Here is an 18,611-nt window from a genome sequence, read left to right as displayed (position 1 = left end):
AGTAACAAAACAAAGAACCAGCTATATAGATATAGCAATTATTTTTGAATCATCTCATTCTGTGTAGTCAGATTATTAGTTGATTAAAGCAAAGGTTAAAGTAAAAACCAAGTTAGAAGAAAAGATGAAGCTAAGAAAGTGATTTATATGATTCCAGGAGATCTATCCTAACTGTTTTTGAACCATGCCTGAGATTTTACTGGCATAAGGAACTTGCAATAAAGTATAATGAAGGCTTTTCTGCACATGCTCGGATGACCTAACATGGAAGTACCCAGCTTCTGGGAAAAGACGTACTGGGTTCCCCTACCATGTAGGTGGCCATAGCCCCTTTCAATTGGATATGTTACCAGAACATCCTACATCTTTAAAACTTGCCAGATTGGGACACTCTCCCACATCCAGCGAGGATGAGGGTCATGTTTACCCATAGGGCCCATGCTATGAACTGACTGGGTGGGGGGAAGGGCTGCCTTTCCCTCCTCCTCCCTTTTGCATTGTGACTCTGAGAAACAGGCTCGGGGTTTTGGTTTGGTTTGTTCTGTTTCATTTGTCCCTTTCAGTTCTAGGTGCAGGCAGTAGAATCTCCATTGGACCTGGAATCAAACCAAAGTGACCTTGGACAAGCCATGGTGACCTTATAGACAAGCATTAGTCAGAATGAGAAGAAATGAAGAAGTTGTCACCTGCATCAATAGTGAGGATACCCACAATGTAGCAATTATAAACTCATCAAGGAATCAAAGATTACTCTTGCAGGAGGCTCTTTTGTAGTCAGAGATGGGGAAAAATGCCATTATCTTCTTATATTTTTCACTCAGGGACTTAAAAGATTTGTAGCAATCACTGGCCTGATCTGGTTGCCAGCAAACTAGGCTACCTGTTATTGTAGTTGAATAATTTAACTGTGTTTTCCAGGGGTGATGACTTTACAAGAAATAAAGCATTCCCTATTCTTCCCATATACCCGTTCACTTATGGAATGATTCTGTTCTCTCCTTAATCTTTTTGATTTTGAGGAATTAAAGCTAGGAGTGCCAAGTTTAAGTGGTACATTAGGAAAATGTACTAGCTCTAGAGTCAAAGGATATAAGTTGGAATCCTGCCACTGAAACTTTTAAATTGTCTATGTGAACCTTTCAGTAAGTCACCCACCTCCCTGAGTCTCCCTTTCTTCATCTGTAAATTAAGGGGGTTTGGATAGATGGCCTTTATGTTTTCTTCCACCTCTGATGTCCCCATGATCTTAAAAATATCCCGAATGATGGTCATTCCATACAAGGTCAGTGGAGATATAGAAACCCACTCAGGGATAGTACATGTAGGGCAAGGATCAATATATTAAGTGAAGTCAGAGTTCAGTCAAGCCAGGGAATAGAACCTGTTGACTCATTACCTTCAGACCGTGGCTCCATGCCTTACATCTAACTTCTCTGGAATGTAACTAGTGTGTTTGACATTTACTGGCTTGCAATCAGCAAAGGCACTTTCCAAAAAGCCCTTGAATTTCTCCCAGGCGCACTTCAGATACTTCCTTTGAACTGCTATTTAAGGAGAAAGAGAGACTGGTGACTTTGCACAGCTCTCCCTCAAATCCAATTCACTTGCATGTCATGGAATCACCTCCCTGATGTCATAGTCCTCTTAGAGAATAAAGGACAAACAACAACAATCAATCAATCAATCAATGCAAAGCTTTTTTGTTGTTGACTCTTCATCTTAAGTCACTAGGATCCTTTGACCAAGACTCTGTCTTAATGTGAACTTTTAGAATGATGAATGAATCTGTGAAAAGAGTATACAAAAGTATACATCAGATATGAGGAATGTAAGACTTTTGCAGTGTTGAAAATGTGAAATCTGGAGAACAAGGCAATAGAACCAAAAATCCCACTTGAAGGGGAAGCTGAAACTTCATGAACTAACACGAGAAAATGGAGCCAAAGTTCTGTTGTAGATAATCATTGACTAGAAGTCAATGAAATTGGTGAGCCATTTGACTCAATTCCATCAAAATGTAACATTTATTTGTTTGTGCCTACTACATTCAAGAAACTGGTTCATTCAGGAGATATAAAAACAAAAATGACATAGTTTGTCCCTATATTGTAAATGGAGGATATGATGTGTACATAGATAAATGTGATACAGGACAGTTGGAGATTGCTAGATGGTGAGGTGAATAAAGGGAAATAATGCACAAAGTACTCTAGGAAAATTTGAGAAGGGAGGAATGATGACGAGCCCCAGATCCTCCTAAAAACTTTTGCCAGAATTTGATCAACAATCTGCCTATATTTGGAAGATGGAAGGATGAAATAGCCATCTATACAAAATAAATTTCAGACTGGCTCTGGAGATGAAACAGTTTCCAACTTCTCTTGCAATAATAGTAGCCTACATTTACATAGCAGTTTATCTTCAACAAAATGTTTTACTCACAACAAATCTGTGAAGTAGCTTAGTCTATCCACATTTTATAGATGAGAAAACTGAGGTTAAGTGACTTGCCAAAGGTCACGTGCCAAATCAATGCTAGACTCAAGCAGAGGTCTCTGGGTTCCTGGGCCAATGCTCTTTCCCCTGTGCTACCTGTTAAAGCAGAGTATAGCCAAAAAGAACTTTAGACTTGGAATCAGAAAACCTGGGTTTGAGTCTTGATTCCAATATTTGCTGGCCATATGACTTTTAACAAGTCATTCTACCCTTCTGGTCCTATTTTCTCATATATAAAATGAGGGTGTTGGACTAGATAATCCCTTTGGTCCCTCCATCTCTAACTCTTCATCATTTTGTGACTAGTGCTCCCTGACAGCCAAGGGCCTTAACTAATGTTCTCTTGTCCAAGAGAAGTGTTCAACTAGTCTTTCTCTTTTAGCACTGGCTCCGTATTTTGATGGTAGTCAACCTACTCCTGAATGATGCTGGGGTGGCTGTTTTCTAGATGGAAATAGATTAGAATGATGTTGGTTAGTTACTACTCTTAATGAGACTGTATAAGCTTTGTAAATTCCACTCTTTAGCTCTGAAAAGTCCTTTACAACCTTGCCCCAAACTACCTTTCCAGCCTCAATATACATTACTCTCTTTTCCACTGTCTGCAATCTAGACAAACTGGCCTTTTGTTTCTATTACTCACACATGACACTCCATCTCTTCCCTCCATGCCTTTGTCCTAGTCATCCCTCATTTCCAGAATGTAGTCCCTCAGAATCCCTCTCCTTAAAGGCAAAGCTCAAACACCAACTTCCACATATAGTCTATCCTTATATTTCAAGTGCTAGTGTCTTCCCTTACTACCTTCTACACAACCTTACCTTTTTCCATATTTATCCTGGGCATACATATGTATGTACTTATTGTCCCTCTATTATAACGTAAGTTCCTTGAGGATAAGGATTATTTCATTCTTTGTGTTTGTATTTCTGGCACCTAGCATAGTACTTGGTACATCGTAGGTGCTTATAGAATGTTTATTTACTAACTGACTAGATATTGAAGGACTGGAGGGTAAAGGAGTAGGACTAACATGATAGGAAAATGGATCAAAATAATTCTAGTAAAAAGGGAGTCTAGAATTTAAACTTACAATATTAAGGACAACAGGCTCATCTTCATTAGGCTCCAGCTCAACCTCTGGGATAGGTATATTCATAGCCTTGGGTTTAGAAGACACTGTCAGAGAGATGACTTTCTTCCCTTGTATAAATATAGGCACAACTTCAGGCAGTTCCCATATCACAGCAAGAAGAGGATCTTCTTCTTTACCCTTTAACAAGATATCCTTTAATTAATCCCCTTTCTTTCTCTTTAGAAATGCCCTTTCTTTCTTTCCTTTCCTTCTTTTTTCTTTCCTTGTTTATTTAATACCCTTTAATAAAAATCCATTAAGCAAATGAAAGACTTGTCAACTTATAAAAGCAATTTATATAGGAATAGCATTGTTACATCTTAAAGGCCAAAAATTAGTCTTTTTGATAAGCAGAGAAAAGACTTAAAATTGATGGGTGGCTATGAAGAAACTTCAGAAGAATGTGGAATAGTCAACCAAGAGACCTGGGTTTAGTCCTGCTGCTAATTAGCTGTGAGATGTTTAGATCTACATTGTCTGGAAGAGTATCCATGTGGAGGAGATCATGGATCCATCAAAGTACTGAAGCAAGTTGATTTGACCCCAAACTCTTATCTCTAGCATTTTCTGGGCCCTGACTGTGTAATCCAATTTGTTAGCTTTCTCCCCTAACTTTGGGTCATTTATAAATTTGATAAGCATGCAATCTTTACCTTTATTCAAGTCATTGATAAACCTACTTATAAATAGTTTGGATTTAGAGTCAGGAAACTTAAGCTCAGGTTCTGGCTCTTTTTTTAAAAATAAGTTTTTATTGATGTCTTTTATTTCTTACATTGTCATATTTTCCACCAGTATCCCTCCCCTCTTTCTTCCAGAGAGCCTTCCCCTATAACAAACAGTATTTTTTTAAAAAGACAAAAAAAAAAAGAAAAAGAAGAAGAAAAAATCACAACTGATTGATACATTGAAATAAGTTCTGACTCTCAGTGGTGTGACTTCGGGGAAATCACAACTCTCAAAGATCATCTCACCTCTGAAAAGGGGATAATAATGTGGTTGACACTACCTCACAAAGTTGTGAAAAAAGTGTTTTATAAATGTGAAAGTACTATATAAGTATATATGTATATATATATATATACATATATATATACACACACACACACACACACAGATATCTTCTCCTAACTTTCCTGCCTCAACCTCCTCATACTGTTGACCACTCTCTCTTTTTTTGATACCCACTTTTAGAAAGTGGATTTCATTGGCTTCCATGACACTATTCCTTTCACTGTCTCTTTCCTTAGATCCTACTCTGCTCCCTATGATCCCCAAAAGCTTTTATCCCTAGTCTCTCTTTTGTTTTGGTACACATGATGATGTTTGTTCTTATGACTTCAATTATTGCTAGTCTGTAGATGAAGCCCAGATACATATTTCTAGCTATGCAGCTCTTCCCCAGATTCTATACCATAATTCTGCTTTCCTGCTAGATGTTCCAATTAGGGCAGAGGTTCTTAACCTTTTTATTGTGCCATGGACTACTTTGGTAATCTGATGAATCCTATGGATGAAGCCTATGAGTCTCCTTAAAATGGTGCTTTAAAGTGCGACAAATAAAATACATAGGATTACAAAAGAAACCAATTATATTTTTAAAAATCAAAATTTTTTTTTAAAAAGTTCACAAACCCCAAGTTAAGAACCTCTACTATTTAGTATATCCAGCTGATACCTCAGACTCAACATGTGCAAAACAGATTTCATCATTTTCTGTATAAAACCTATTTTTTCTCCTACCATCTTTATTTCTGTTTATAGTACCTCCATACTTTAAGTAATCCAAGTTTAAAACATTTGAGTTATTTTTGACTCTTGGCTCTGCCTCACCCCCAAAATTCAGTTTCTAAGTCCTATTTACTCTATTTTCAAAATACCTCTTGCATTCCTTCCTTCCTTTGCACTATGAATCCAAACTACCCTAATTCAACTACCCTCTGGCCTCTTGCAACAATTTCCCCTCGACTGATCTTCTGGCTTCCATTCTTTTCATTCTCTAATCAATCCTTCACACAAACATTGCCAAAGTAATTTTCATAATGCACCTTTCTGACCATAGCACTCCTCTGCTAAAAATCTTTAGTGATTCTTCATGCCTATTGAATAAAGGATACATTTTTTATCTTGACTTTCAAAGCCTTCCAAACTGTGACTCCAACCTGCCTATCGTATCTCATACTGTTCCTCTTTAGATACACTACATTCCAACTAGTTTGACCATAAGTTCCATGAGGGCAAAGTTAGTGTTTTTTATATAAACTTTGCTTCTCCCCCAGGGACTAAACTAGTATTGTGCTTACAGTAGATATTTAATAATTTTTTATTGCTGTGATTGTTGGACTTGTCACTTTCTTGAATTCTTATTGATGGGCCTTTATTTACATCATTCTACCTGCTAAAATGCCTTCCATTCCTTCCTCTCCACAGCTCTGCCTGTTGAAATCCCTTCCTTCTTTTTCTTCAGGTGCCATCTGAGGTTCTACTTCTTCCATGAATTCTTCCTGACTCTCAGTCTACCTCCTTCCAGACTCTCAGAGCATTTTGTTTGGACCTTTCCTTTGTACTGAGAATTTGCCTTGCATTAAAATTATCCTCATGCTACTCCATTCCTTTCTATTAAAATATAAACTCCTGGAGATAAAGGTTAATATTTTATTTTATCTTTGTACCTCTAGGACCTAGCACAGTGGCCTGTACATGGGTTATTAATAAATGATTAAATTAATTAAATTTAATATTTCTATGCATATATATGCATATGCACATATGTAAGAGGCAAAGAAAAAACAAAAGTTCTACTGCTTTAAGGTGGCTCACAGATTAGGCTACATCAATTTGATAGATACAGTCACTTAAATCAGAAGAAAAATATACAGCAGAGATAGATTGGTTTTATGCCTTAAATGACTCATAGGCCAAATCAAATTTCAAGGCTAGGAAAAGGGGAGGGGGAACCCTAGCAACTACTATCTCTTACACCAGGGGTGGGGAATCTGCAGCTTCAAGGCCACATGTGGCCTACTAGGTCCTTGGGTATGGCCTTTTGACTGAGCCCAAGTGTTTCAAACAAATCCTTTTATTAAGGTGAATTATTCTGTGAAGTTTAGATTCAGTCAAAGGGCCACTTTTGAGGACCACATGTGGCCTTGAGGCTACAGGTTCCCCACCCCTGTCTTAGACAATTCTAAGAATTATATTTTATATATCAAGAAATAAAGGAGAGGTTGAAGCTTAAGGGCAGAAGGTTATATATGTATGATTCAAAAGGAAACTAGCTCTGAAGTATGAACTCTCATTTTGACTGCAAAGATGAAGTTAAGGGCAGTTGATTAGCAGTATACACAGCACTGGGCCTACAGTCAGGAAGACCTGAGTTCAAATCCAGCCTCAGACATTCACTAGCTGTGTGACTGTGGACAAGTCACTTAACCCTCTTTGCCTCAGTTTTTTCATCTGAAAAATGAACTGGAGAAAGAAGTAAACTAATCTAATGTCTTTTCCAAGAAAACCCTAAATAGGGTCATGAAGAGTCAGATATGGCTGAACAATAACAACAACAACAATAAAGAGGTTATGGACTAACAAGGATCAGGATATCCATAATCTCTCGCCTAGATTACAGCCTATAGAGATGGAAGGACCTTAGAGGCTGTATAGATGGTCCAGATTCCTTATTTTACAAAAGAGAAGACCGAAGTCCAGAGACATGCTGACTTTCCCAAAGTTTATTGTTGTTGTTTGTCCTTTGTTTTTGAAGCAGACAAGCAACATCATGGAGTAATATGCACAGTTACACAAAGTCATCAGCCTCACTCTTTCTTATAAAGTCATCAAAATCTACAGGCAAGACAAAAGTCAGGTGATAGCCCAGGATGCAGTCAATGACCTTGGTATCTCTAATGCCTGACCCAAAGACACATAAAATAAATAGTAGAGTCTGAATTAGAACGCAGGTCCTCTTGACTCCAGATCCAATCCTCTTTCCACTATACTGTGCTACCAATATGTACGCTAGTTAACTTTTATCAATGTACCTCACTTTACCCAAAAGTAGTATTGTAGGAAAAGAATGTGTAAATCAAATCAAATTTTAAATGCACTATAGCAGTCCTCTGTATAAAGGAATGTTGCAGTAAACAGCCTTCTGTAAAGTGAACAGACACATCCTAATCAAACTGTTCTGTAATGGAAAATGCACTGGATTTGGATCCAGAAAATCTAGGTTCAAATTCTACCTCTGGTACATATCAGCTATATGACCTTCTGCAACTCTTAACTTTCTGGAGTTGTCTTTCTTTATCTTTAAAATGAGGATGAGAGTTAGATTAGATGAGTTCCCTAACTTTAAATTTGTTGACTTTATGTTTTCTAAGATTGGACTCTCATATAGCTTATTAAGGTGGGAACGTAGCTGTGTTGTAGCTTGTTTCAGAAAAGAACAAAGATTACTTTAGATACGTTTGCATTTGCCTAATTCAATAGAGTGGTTGTGAAGTTGAAATGGCCCACTTAAAACTATAGACATTAAACAAACATTAAAAAAGAAGAACTGTTCCCTGTCCCAAAAGTAACCCCAAGAAATTTATATATAGGACTGTGTCTCAGTTCTCCCTAGAACTTAAAAAAGAATATTTTAAAATGAGAAATATAAATTATTAAGGAAAGCATTTATGACACGATTTTATACTGTTAACTTGCAAAAGTAATCAACAGTTCTTTGTGCCCTTGAAAGTCCCTTTACAAAGTGCCCTTCTGTGCTCCTCAGGACAATAAGGGGAGAGTAGATGGAAATGGGAGAAACTTTTGATTCTACCTCTCTAGGAGCAGGCCTATCTGTTTTCTTAATTTTTGTTAAGGTTTCATAATTCCTTTCTTATTCAAGTCAGAAATTATTTCTGATTTTAGTTCTTCTGAAAGAGGAGCAATAAATTCTATAGTTCCAGACAAGGAGAACAGAGCCATTCAGTAGTAAGGATAAATGGTCTATCTTTAATTAGGTATATGAGGAAGGCATTAGCATTCCTAGGTGGTAGTGGACACACAAGAAAAACAAACAGGCTTGCCTAAGCCTTCCAATAATAGCTTACATTGTGGTTTGGAAAACACTTTACATACATTATCATATTTGATCCTCACAACAACCCTGTTAGGTAAGTGATATTATAATCCCCATTTTCTAGATGAAAGAACTGAGGCTCAAAGGGTCCAGGAACACCCAGCTATGTGTCAGGTGAGGTCCAAAAACAGGTCCAGTGTTCTGTCCACTACAGGAAGCTTCAAACTGAATCCATTGGGCCCTGAACTTCAAAGCAAAGTTATTTTGAATACAGGGTGACTTTATTCTCACTGAAAAGGCATAGGCTCTCTCTCTGGGTCTTATATACAATCAGAGACTTTGTATGATCTACTCCTCCAATGACTAATCCTAAAAAGGTCTTGGGTAGCATTCCAGATACAAGCAGCTTCTGTGTACTCTTGGTCAGAGAGCCCAGCTCAGCTCTTAGCAAGGATTTGGCCATCTGACTGAAGTAGTTTAATAAATCTCCTTTGCTGGCAGCTAAGGGCAGGCTGCTGCTGGTGGCTGGGCAGCCATTCTCTCCATGAGACAATAAATATACAAAGAAAGCCAAAGGGAAGGGCAGTGAGTAGCATCCTGGCAAACTTAGAGAGAAAAAATAGCCCAGCTGTGGTTAAAAATACAGATGAACCACTTAAAGACACTAATAAAGCCTACATGAGCTTCATAGAGTAGAGAAGCCAGAAAGCAAATTAAAAGACGAAATGGAAAACCTGGACAAGTTTGATCCTTCCATTGTACTCCAAGGCTAGAATCAGGAAGTGATTTTTTTCATTAGTCAGTAGGAAGGTTAGCTGGTGCAACCAATGATCACCCTCTTTCCAGTCTTTCCTTTCAACCAACACTTTCATTTCCTGCCCACTTCCAAAATCCCAGAGTTTAAGTGTGCCTGAATAAGAGGAGAAAAAAATGATTAATAGATATTTTCTCAGAAAAGAATAATCTGAGAGCTTCTAGACAGCAACAGAACAAGGCATTTTTCTACGAAGCTGTGGACTCTCTGTGAATATGTCTATACATTAAGATAAACAGAAGTTCAAACCTTGAATTCACCCCTTGTAACAATAAACAAGATTAGCCCTAGACAAAATTATACAGTCACACACACGAGCGCGCACACACACACACACACACACACACACACACACACACACACTCTCTTAGAAATCTCTAGTTTCCTCTTTCTGTAACCTTTTCTCTCTCCTTATCAGTGGCTTCATTTATCCCAGACCAATTAATGCTTGGCCCTAGTGCCCTGGAGTATAAAGGGGCTCATTTCCTCCTGGGCAGAGAGAGTATACATCCTCTCCAAGTAGTCTGCAAATTGCCATCCCTGCATCTTGTCTCACAGACCTTTGTCAGATTGCACCATGTGGTGCAACTTACTCCTTTGCCCAGCTTCAGCATCTCACCTCCCATCAAATGTGATACTTTTCCTGGGCTCTACCTTATAACCAACCCAATGCCATGTGGGTACAGGCATGACTTTCTGAGGGATAGGTCACTCCTTCTCATGGCACAACTGTGCCTACTGTTGAATTACTGTCTCCCTCCCATTATTTTTACCCTAGGTGAAAGGATTTCTCTCCTCAGCTTTAACTATTCCTCTCTTGTTTCCTAACCATTTTAGCCATGCAAAAGAGAAAAAGCCTCCTTTATATTCTACACACTTTGACTGCAAACTCATTCATGACAATGCTTTATGACTCCCAGGCTATTTGTATTTTTTAACCTCACCTCTAAATCAGGAATGAAAGATTTTTTTTAAAGGACTTTCTGAAATCAGAAATCAGGTAGAGAAATTGGGAGGGGAGACATAGGTACAAGTTCTAAATGTAGGCTTAATGGGGTTCCAGAAATAGTTGTGGGGTATCCCCCAAATGTGGAATTTAGTCTAGTGTAAGTCTGGCTTAGAAAGTTAACCTAATTTAGTTATTTTAGAATGTGTAGAGAGAAGGACGTTATTCTAAAGTGGTAAGAGTCAGTTATTGTTTTCTTTTTCTTCTCCATCCTTAGACTATGAGCTTGGGAGCTAAGGGTTATAGAGGAACTTATCCTGTATTATTGACTTCTGCCAACGGATTCTTGGAGACCCCTAAGCTTGTCTTCCAGTTCATACTACTAGCAAGGGTCTCTCTTTTCCCTTTCTCTATCCCCTCTCGCCAAAAAAGTTCCTTCCTGTCATCTCTCTAGTCTAATATTTTCAGTTGCCTGTGATGAAGAGTCCATCCTTACCTATTTCCTCCCCATTTTTTAACCCTGTGCTCCCATTCCTCACCTGAGTCTCCACTGGTCAATTGGTCCACTCCCACGGTGCAGTGATCTTACTGTTACTTACCATTTGTCTAGCCAGGGCTGGGGAACCTGTGACCTCCAGGCCACACGTAGCTCTTGAGATCCTTGGGTTCAACCTTTTGACTATCATTAGTCATTACTAAGTTTTACAGAACAGATCCTTTTATTAAGGGGATTTGTTCTGTGAAGTTTGGATTCAGTCAAAGGGCCACACTTGAGGATGCAGGTGGCCACATATGGCCTCAAGGCCTCAAGTTCCTCACCCCTGGACAAACCACAGTGACCTAACCAAGGGTTTCTACTATCTGAATTCCTTTGATGCCCAGGAGACTTGAGGTATCAGGTTCAAGTTCAATGGAACAGAGAGAGCAAGGAAGTGAGGGCTATACTGGATTCAATAGTAGTCTGGAAAAGGTTTAGGATGGTAAACAATATATAGATATAATATCTACTCCTGTTTGTCCCAGGCTTATTTTTTCAGGGCCTTTTCAACTTTAATGATTTTATTCTGCAGCCCTAAGGCTTTTTGTAATATGTAAAATACTACCCTTATGTAAGGCTTTATTGTAAACATAACAAGGGAGCCAATATCTGACTCTGATACTCACTAATAATGTGACCTGAAGCAAGTCATTCAAACTCTCTGTCCTCAGTTTCCTCATCTGGAAAATGAGGGGAATGGACTAGATTATCTCTACAATCCCTTCTAGCTCTAAATCTATGATGCTATGCTCCTAAATGTGGGACACCGTGGCAGCACTTTCTTGTACTGGTTTGATCTTCTCAAAGTTCAGTCCTTTCCTAATTTCTGTCTTTTCTGTCCTCTTCCTTTCTCCTGTTACTGAAATCTATAGTGGCTGTTTCTTCACCTCAAAGAAGTCAAATAATGAATGGACTAGATCTAAATGAGCTGGATACTTTGCCAGGTTCCAGGAAGCATTTTTAGTAAAAAGAATAACTAGCTAGGGTTAGGATGTTAACTGAGTCCTATACCCTTTTATACCATGTGGTACAGGAGTATTGGGCAGCTAAGTGATTGGGCAGCTAAGTGGTGCAGCAGATAGAGTGTGAGCCTGGAGTCAGGAAAACTCATCTTCCTGAGTTCAAATCCAGCCTCAGACACTTATTAGCCATGTGCCCCTGGGCAAAGCTCTTAACCCTGTTTGCCTTAGTCTCTTCATCTGTAAAATTAGTGGGAGAAGGAAATGGCTAACAATTCTAGTATCTTTTGCCAAGAAAACCCCAAAATGGGGTGACAGAGACAGATGTAACTGAAAATGACTAAACAAAACAACAAAAAACAGCAGGGGTAGAGCAAACCAAGGAAAGAGGCATTTCTATAATCCATATCAAGGCCTATAAATATAGTAATACCAAAGACTGAGGATGTGGACTTAGTGATGTCAAGGTCATCAAAGTGAAACTGATGTTAGCATCATGCTTTCCTACTCAAACCTGCTCTTCCCTCAACACACCAACCCACCAAAAACTAACTAATTCTTCAGCCCTACTGAATGCAGATCTCCAGGGGGCTAACACAGGCAGGAACATTCCTCAAGAGATAAGTCTTACCATTGTATGCCCCTGTAGCAAGAACAAATCCACTTTTATCAATAGCAGCAGTTGTTACTTCAATGCTGCTCCCATGGGGATCAAAAATCTGATATATTTGGTGTCCTGTCTCTAGTTCCCATACCTAACAGAGAGAAGTCAAATGATCAATTTGTCCTTTAGTTCATATGAGAACATTTGATAATATTCAAAGCATGTTCTATTTGCTAGCTATTATACACACCTGATACTCCATCATCAAGATTGTTTCCATGAAAAAAGAAAACTGTTAAAGATGTTGTGTGGTCTAGTTATCAATCTAGTAGCCTTTGGCTGGGTAAGCAATATGCATAGATATCTATGGCAGTGATTCTGTCCATCATAAAGTAGCTACTGATTTGGGTATTAAGTAGGACATTGTTTAGGCACTATGGACCTAAACCAAGGTAACCAATAGGGCAAAAGATAATCAGGCTTAGGTCAGACTGTAAGAATTGAACTAGACACATGTACAATCACTATAAAGCATGCTAGAATAGTACTAGAAATGAATAAAGAATCTTAGACCTTGAAGGAAACTTTCAGATCATTTAGTTCAACACTTTGTTTTATAGGTGGGAATACTAGACAGGTCAAATGACTTGTTCAATGTCACATAGCTAATAGTGGAGCAAAAACTAGAATATGACTCTCCAGAGTCCCAGGCCCACCTTCCTTCTACTACATGGGGCACACACTAGCATAAAATCTAGAAAAATGAGAGTTAGAAACAAAGATTATTGGCCTTGTGTCCAAGAAAGGAGCAACTCCAACTTTAAGTGACAATCTTCTTTAGGCAGATTTATCTCTAAAGCAGAGGTTAATTCATGAGCTACCAAGGTTTGATGGAGATTGGGGGTGAATGGGAAAGGAAAGTCTAGACTCAATTTACTTAGCTTTTATTCTCTATTTACCAAGTAGTTTTCTGAGCTATATACAATTATATTTCCTAAATTGGCTTACTAACCCAAGATAGGATTGAAAGTCCATGTAGATGATCATATCTAGTTCTGAATTGCTTTCTGATATGTTTCAGTGTCACATGAGTTGTAGCATAAGCCAATATGGTATCGTGGATATTTAATTCCATCCATTTTTAAAAGTCCCTATATGCTGAACACTGTGCTCGATGTAGGTGATAGGGATTCAAAAACAAAAGTGAAAACAGATTCTCACTTAAAGGAGTTGATATTTTACTGATAGGAAACAATATGTATCGATATAAAATATACACACAACAAATACATGTATCGGGGGTGGGGAGTAGGAATAACAACTAAGGAAAACGGAAAATGTTTTTTGTAGGAAGTAGACTTTGGTCTGGATATTGAAAGGAGGCTAACGGTTCCAAGAGAAAGAAATGAAGATGGAGAGAATTCCAGGAATAGCGGACAGTCTGTGTAAAGATGGAAAATCAAATACATGTATTAAATAGTCCGGTTTTGCTGAACACAGAGAGCATGGGAGGAGAAGTAACGAGTGATGAGCCTAGAAGGACAAGTTGAAGACAGATTATGAAAGGCTTTAAATGACAAATAGAGGAGTTTGTATTAAGGGTTAGAGTCAATATGAAGCCACTAACGCTTCTTGAGTGGTGGGGGGGGGAGGTTTAATAAAGTCAGATTTACATTTTAGGAACATATTTGGCAGCTGTATGGAGGAGGATTGTAGAAGGAGACCGGGTGAGGAAAGTCAGTTAGGAGACTATTACAATAGCCCAAGCTAGAGGTGGTAAGAGGCTGAATTAGGCTGGTGGTCTTACAAGTGGCAAGAAGAGGACACATGTGAGAGATCTTTTGAAGGTAGAATTTCTACACTGAGCAACTGATTGGATTTGGGGAGGGAAGATGAGGGAGAGAACGAATGAATAAATGAATGAGGCATATTAAGTACTTAGTATATGCAAAGCACTGGGGATACAAACTGAAAAACAAAACAATCCCTGTTCTCAAAGGGTTCATGTTCTGATTGGAGAGAAAACGAATATAAAAGGTTTTAGGAGGAAGTCAGATGGAGAAGTCTTTAGGGTGCAGTGGCAAAGCAGATGTTAATGCCTTGTCTTTAGTATCATTTCCACTGACAAAATGTTATCAGTTTCCCATGTTGAATCAATTTGACAGTGACAAGCGACAATGACAAGAACTTTCTTTTTCAGATCTTCAGTAGTTGAGGCTTTAGCACCTACAGGAGCATGTGCCCTAGTGTATCTCCACAGAGGTTGAGAGAGAAAGAAGGGTGTCTCCAATGTTGCAATCTTGAGTTTCTGAAAGAATAGTGGTGTGTTCAATAGAAACAGAAAAAGTGAGGAGAAGGTTAGGTTAAAGAGTAAGGGTAGCAAGTTCTATTTTGGACATGTTGAATTTTAGATGCCTATAGGTCATCTAGTTGAAAATGCCCAGCAAATAGTTGTTTCAAAACTGCAGTTAGAAGAGAGATAAGGGTTCCCTTTTCCCAAATATTCAGGTTTCATCTGCGTAAGAATGTCAGTTGAGCCCATGGGAGTTGATGAGATCACTGAGAGAAGAGAATGGGGCAAAGGACAGAACCCTGGAACATATCCACGGTTAAAAGTCAGGACACGCAAAGGAGAATGAGAAGGAATAGGCAAACAAATGAATAGAGAACCAGGAGAGAGATGTATTATAATAACTCAGGGAGGAAAAAGTTTTCAGGAGGAAGCAGTGGTCAGTAGTGTCAAATGTTGCAGAAGGGTCAAGAATAACAACGTCTTAAGAAAGGGCCTTTGGACTTAGCAATAAAGAGATCACCAGTGACCTTGATTGTGAATCGGGTACTAGGGCTCTACTCCTAGTACTTCCATTAGCTATGTGATCTTACACAAATAATTTAATTTCTTTGAAGTTTTTCATTCACAAAATGAGGAGGTTGGACTAGATAACCTCTAAAGTATCTTTTAATCCTAATATTTTATCCTGTGAGTCAGGTTTGCTAGAGATTGAATGAACCAATCCCTAAGTTTATAGGTAAACAGGACCAAGGTGCCTAATCCTGAACTCAGTGACCCCAGCAAGGTGAGCAGACCCTAGAGACCCAAAACATTTTGCCCTGACAACATAACCATTGTGAAGTATCTGCTAGATCTGCAAATTGAAGGGCTGTTAGGAGGAATTATAATTTCTTTGTAAAGGGGGGTTGTTTTTGTTTCGTTGGGTTTTGTTTTGTTTTTTTTTTTGTTCATCCTTCATTCTCAAAGAGGACCAATGACATCATGAGGGTGATGCCTTGACTTTTGAGTGAATTGGATTTAAGTGAGGCAGAGCTGCACCTTACTTTCCTCCAGAGTCATCAAAGTCCAGTACCACAGCCAGCCTTTAGGTGGTGGCATTCTATTTAGCAGACACAAAACCAGAACCTCATTTCCCAGGAGAGACCAGTGCCAGGGCACAGGGGATATTTCATTTTGGAGAAGACATAGAAATCTAAGAAAAAATGAAAAGGATGAAGAAAGAACCCAGAAGAGTTTCATAGAGGATAAAACATAGCAATCTGGAAGTCCTAGGCTACTAAGGGTAGAGAGACAAATTGGAGCAGAAAGAAGGAATGACTTCTGGGCTACTTAATAAGATGTAAGGCAAAAGCAGAGCTAGGGAGACTTCTATTTCCATCTAGTGGCAGGAAGAGAGTTGAAGAGCCCAGGATAAAGTGATGGCTGGTAGTTACAAATAGTAGGGCTTATGGCTGCCAAGGCATTGCTCTGCTTTCTTCAGTTTATTGGTGGAAACTTGGATTGGGGAAACTTCTTTTCCATATTATGCTAGGGAAGAAGAGAGTGGGAATGCATTCATTTGTGGAATGGTTACTGAGTTTTCTAATTTCAAAAAAGTTTTTTGGTTTTTTTTTTTAGTTCCAATCAAATGCTGTGGCTGATTCTGTTAGTCTGAGTACCTAGATTGAAGTTGACTTTAGAGGTTCCCAATTTCATACTGGTATAAGTGTACTGGGTATACTTACTAGGAAGTATCCCCTCCCTCACCCCACCCTAAACAAGAACCCAAGGCTAGTCCTGGCTGGCCCATAGGTGACATCCTGACTCTTTATTTTGAAAAAGCTATTGATTTTATACTGAATTGTATATATTTATGAGACCTTAGACAGTCAGAGAAGAAGGAAATAAGAAATAAAACTTTGAATTTCTTACAAATAAGAGTAATGTCCATATACATGTGAATTATCACAAATGCCACTTAGTGAGATGATTTTATTGTATTCTAAAAATCATTTTCTTCTTATTATCTAAGTTTCTAAGAAATCAAGTAGTACTTGTTTTTAATCTTAGCCTTATTTATATTTCAACATTCTTTATTTCTCCTTTGGAGGAATCCATAAGTAATTAGCAGCATCCCATGTTAGAAAGTATCTTAGACTGAGAGTCAAAAGACCCCTTGAGTTCTGCTTCATTTCCTTATCAGCAAAATGGAGATAATGATTCCTGGACTGCCTACACCATTGGGTTATAATGAGGAATGTATTTGGTAAACTGAAAAGTATTATACATATGTGCATGATTATTTATAATTGCAAACAGAAATATTACATGTTTCAAAGAAAATTGGAAATTACCAATTTTTTCCTCTATTTGTTACTTATATGCATTCAGACACGACTGAACTGTGTTTGGAGATGTCTATAAGTATTTAATTTCTTGAATTTTTCTACAGTATTATTAAAAGGGGATTTGGGGAGAAACAAGATTGTTAGTTTTGTCAGAATGCAATTTGCTTTTAAGAATTCATTTCCTCATTGAAGCCAGAATTCAAATTCTTTAGCAAAAACTTCTGGTTTTTTAATAATAGTTATGGTATTAGGATTTGAGTTTTGTTTGAAATGAAATTACTCAATTCTGAAACTTAGAATTTTAGAATCACATATATAGAGCAGGAAGGAACCTTAAATGTCATCTAGTCGAGCCACCTGATCTTATAGATGGGAAACTGAGGTCCAGAGAAGTCAAGGACTCAACTAAGATTATGCAAATAGTAAATAGCAAAGCCAGGATTTGAACAAAGACCCTTAGCAAATCCAGAGCTCTTTCCCTTGTGCTTTTGCATATAAATTTAATTAACAAAGTTTCATGACAATGCCCCTTTATTTTAGCATTCAAACTAGTGCTGGTAGGGACCTCTGAGATCATCTAACCAAACTCTCTCATTTTACAGATGAAGAAATTAAAGCTCAGGGAGGTTAAATGAGAGATAGTAAGCATCAGAGGAAAGATTTGAACCTAGACCCTTTGACTGTTGAACTAGTGCTCTTTCCACTGTCCCACACTGCCACCTCAAAAGACCTGGATGTGGATCCTGGTCTGGGCTCTGTCAGCGTTATGACCTTCTGCAAATCATTTCACCTATGAGTGCTGGACTTACAGTCAGTAAGGCCTAGATTCGAATATTGTCTTTCCTCTTGTGTAACCAAAGGCAAGTCCCACCCTCTCTGAGCCTCAGTTTCCTCATCTACAAAATGGAGATAGTGATAACTGCAGTATTTGCTTCAGTTATTTTGAGGCTCTAATGAAATGATTTATGTTGTTGTGAAGCTCCAGTGAGATGTTGTATGTATATTGCTCTGCAAACATTATCTGTTATCACTCTTCTCAGTTTGCAACTATTACTTTTGGCAAGTCACTTAACTTTAGTGTAAAATGAAGAATTTAGATTAGCTATGATCTCTTCTGGCTCTAATATGCTATGATTCTACTCTGAGATTCTTAGAAAGGAGGTGCTCTTAAAAGAAAGCTTTGTTATTTGTGGTAATTTCTGAAGGTTCCATCATGCTTTGCACCCACATTTTCCTACTTTCATTAAAATTTATGCCCTTTAAGGGCAAAGATTTTTGTATTGGTCATTATATCCTGGAACCTAACCCTGTGTTTTCCATATGGTGGGCATTTATTTTTATTTTTTGTTGTTTTGTTTTTGTTTTTATGTTTGTTTTTTAAGACTGGGTCTCCATCACCTCACCTAAGTTGGAAGTGTATCAGCCAGTCATGGTGTTGAT

At 38.2% G+C, this 18,611-nt stretch overlaps 1 protein-coding gene across 2 annotated transcripts in view; it reads right to left on the bottom strand.

Annotated features, from left to right (window-relative positions):
* The window catches only part of LOC114050149 (WD repeat-containing protein 64-like), a 172,956-nt gene that overhangs the window by 56,007 nt on the left and 98,338 nt on the right, over positions 1-18,611 (bottom strand). Inside the window, exons 13-15 of one of the 2 annotated variants that reach the window (XM_027871753.1) lie at positions 12,579-12,702; positions 9,425-9,600; positions 3,590-3,769 (exon numbers count right to left, since the gene is read on the bottom strand). In XM_027871753.1, coding sequence (XP_027727554.1) covers positions 3,590-3,769; positions 9,425-9,600; positions 12,579-12,702 — 480 coding nt within the window. The remainder of the gene's footprint in view (positions 1-3,589; positions 3,770-9,424; positions 9,601-12,578; positions 12,703-18,611) is intronic. The other variant, XM_027871754.1, reaches the window with a different exon arrangement.

The sequence above is a fragment of the Vombatus ursinus genome, unplaced genomic scaffold (genome assembly GCF_900497805.2).
Source record: "Vombatus ursinus unplaced genomic scaffold, bare-nosed wombat genome assembly UNPS02014798.1, whole genome shotgun sequence".
NCBI classification, from domain to species: Eukaryota; Metazoa; Chordata; class Mammalia; order Diprotodontia; family Vombatidae; genus Vombatus; species Vombatus ursinus.
Note: the sequence above shows the minus strand (reverse complement) of the source record. Positions and strands in the feature narration are given on the sequence as shown.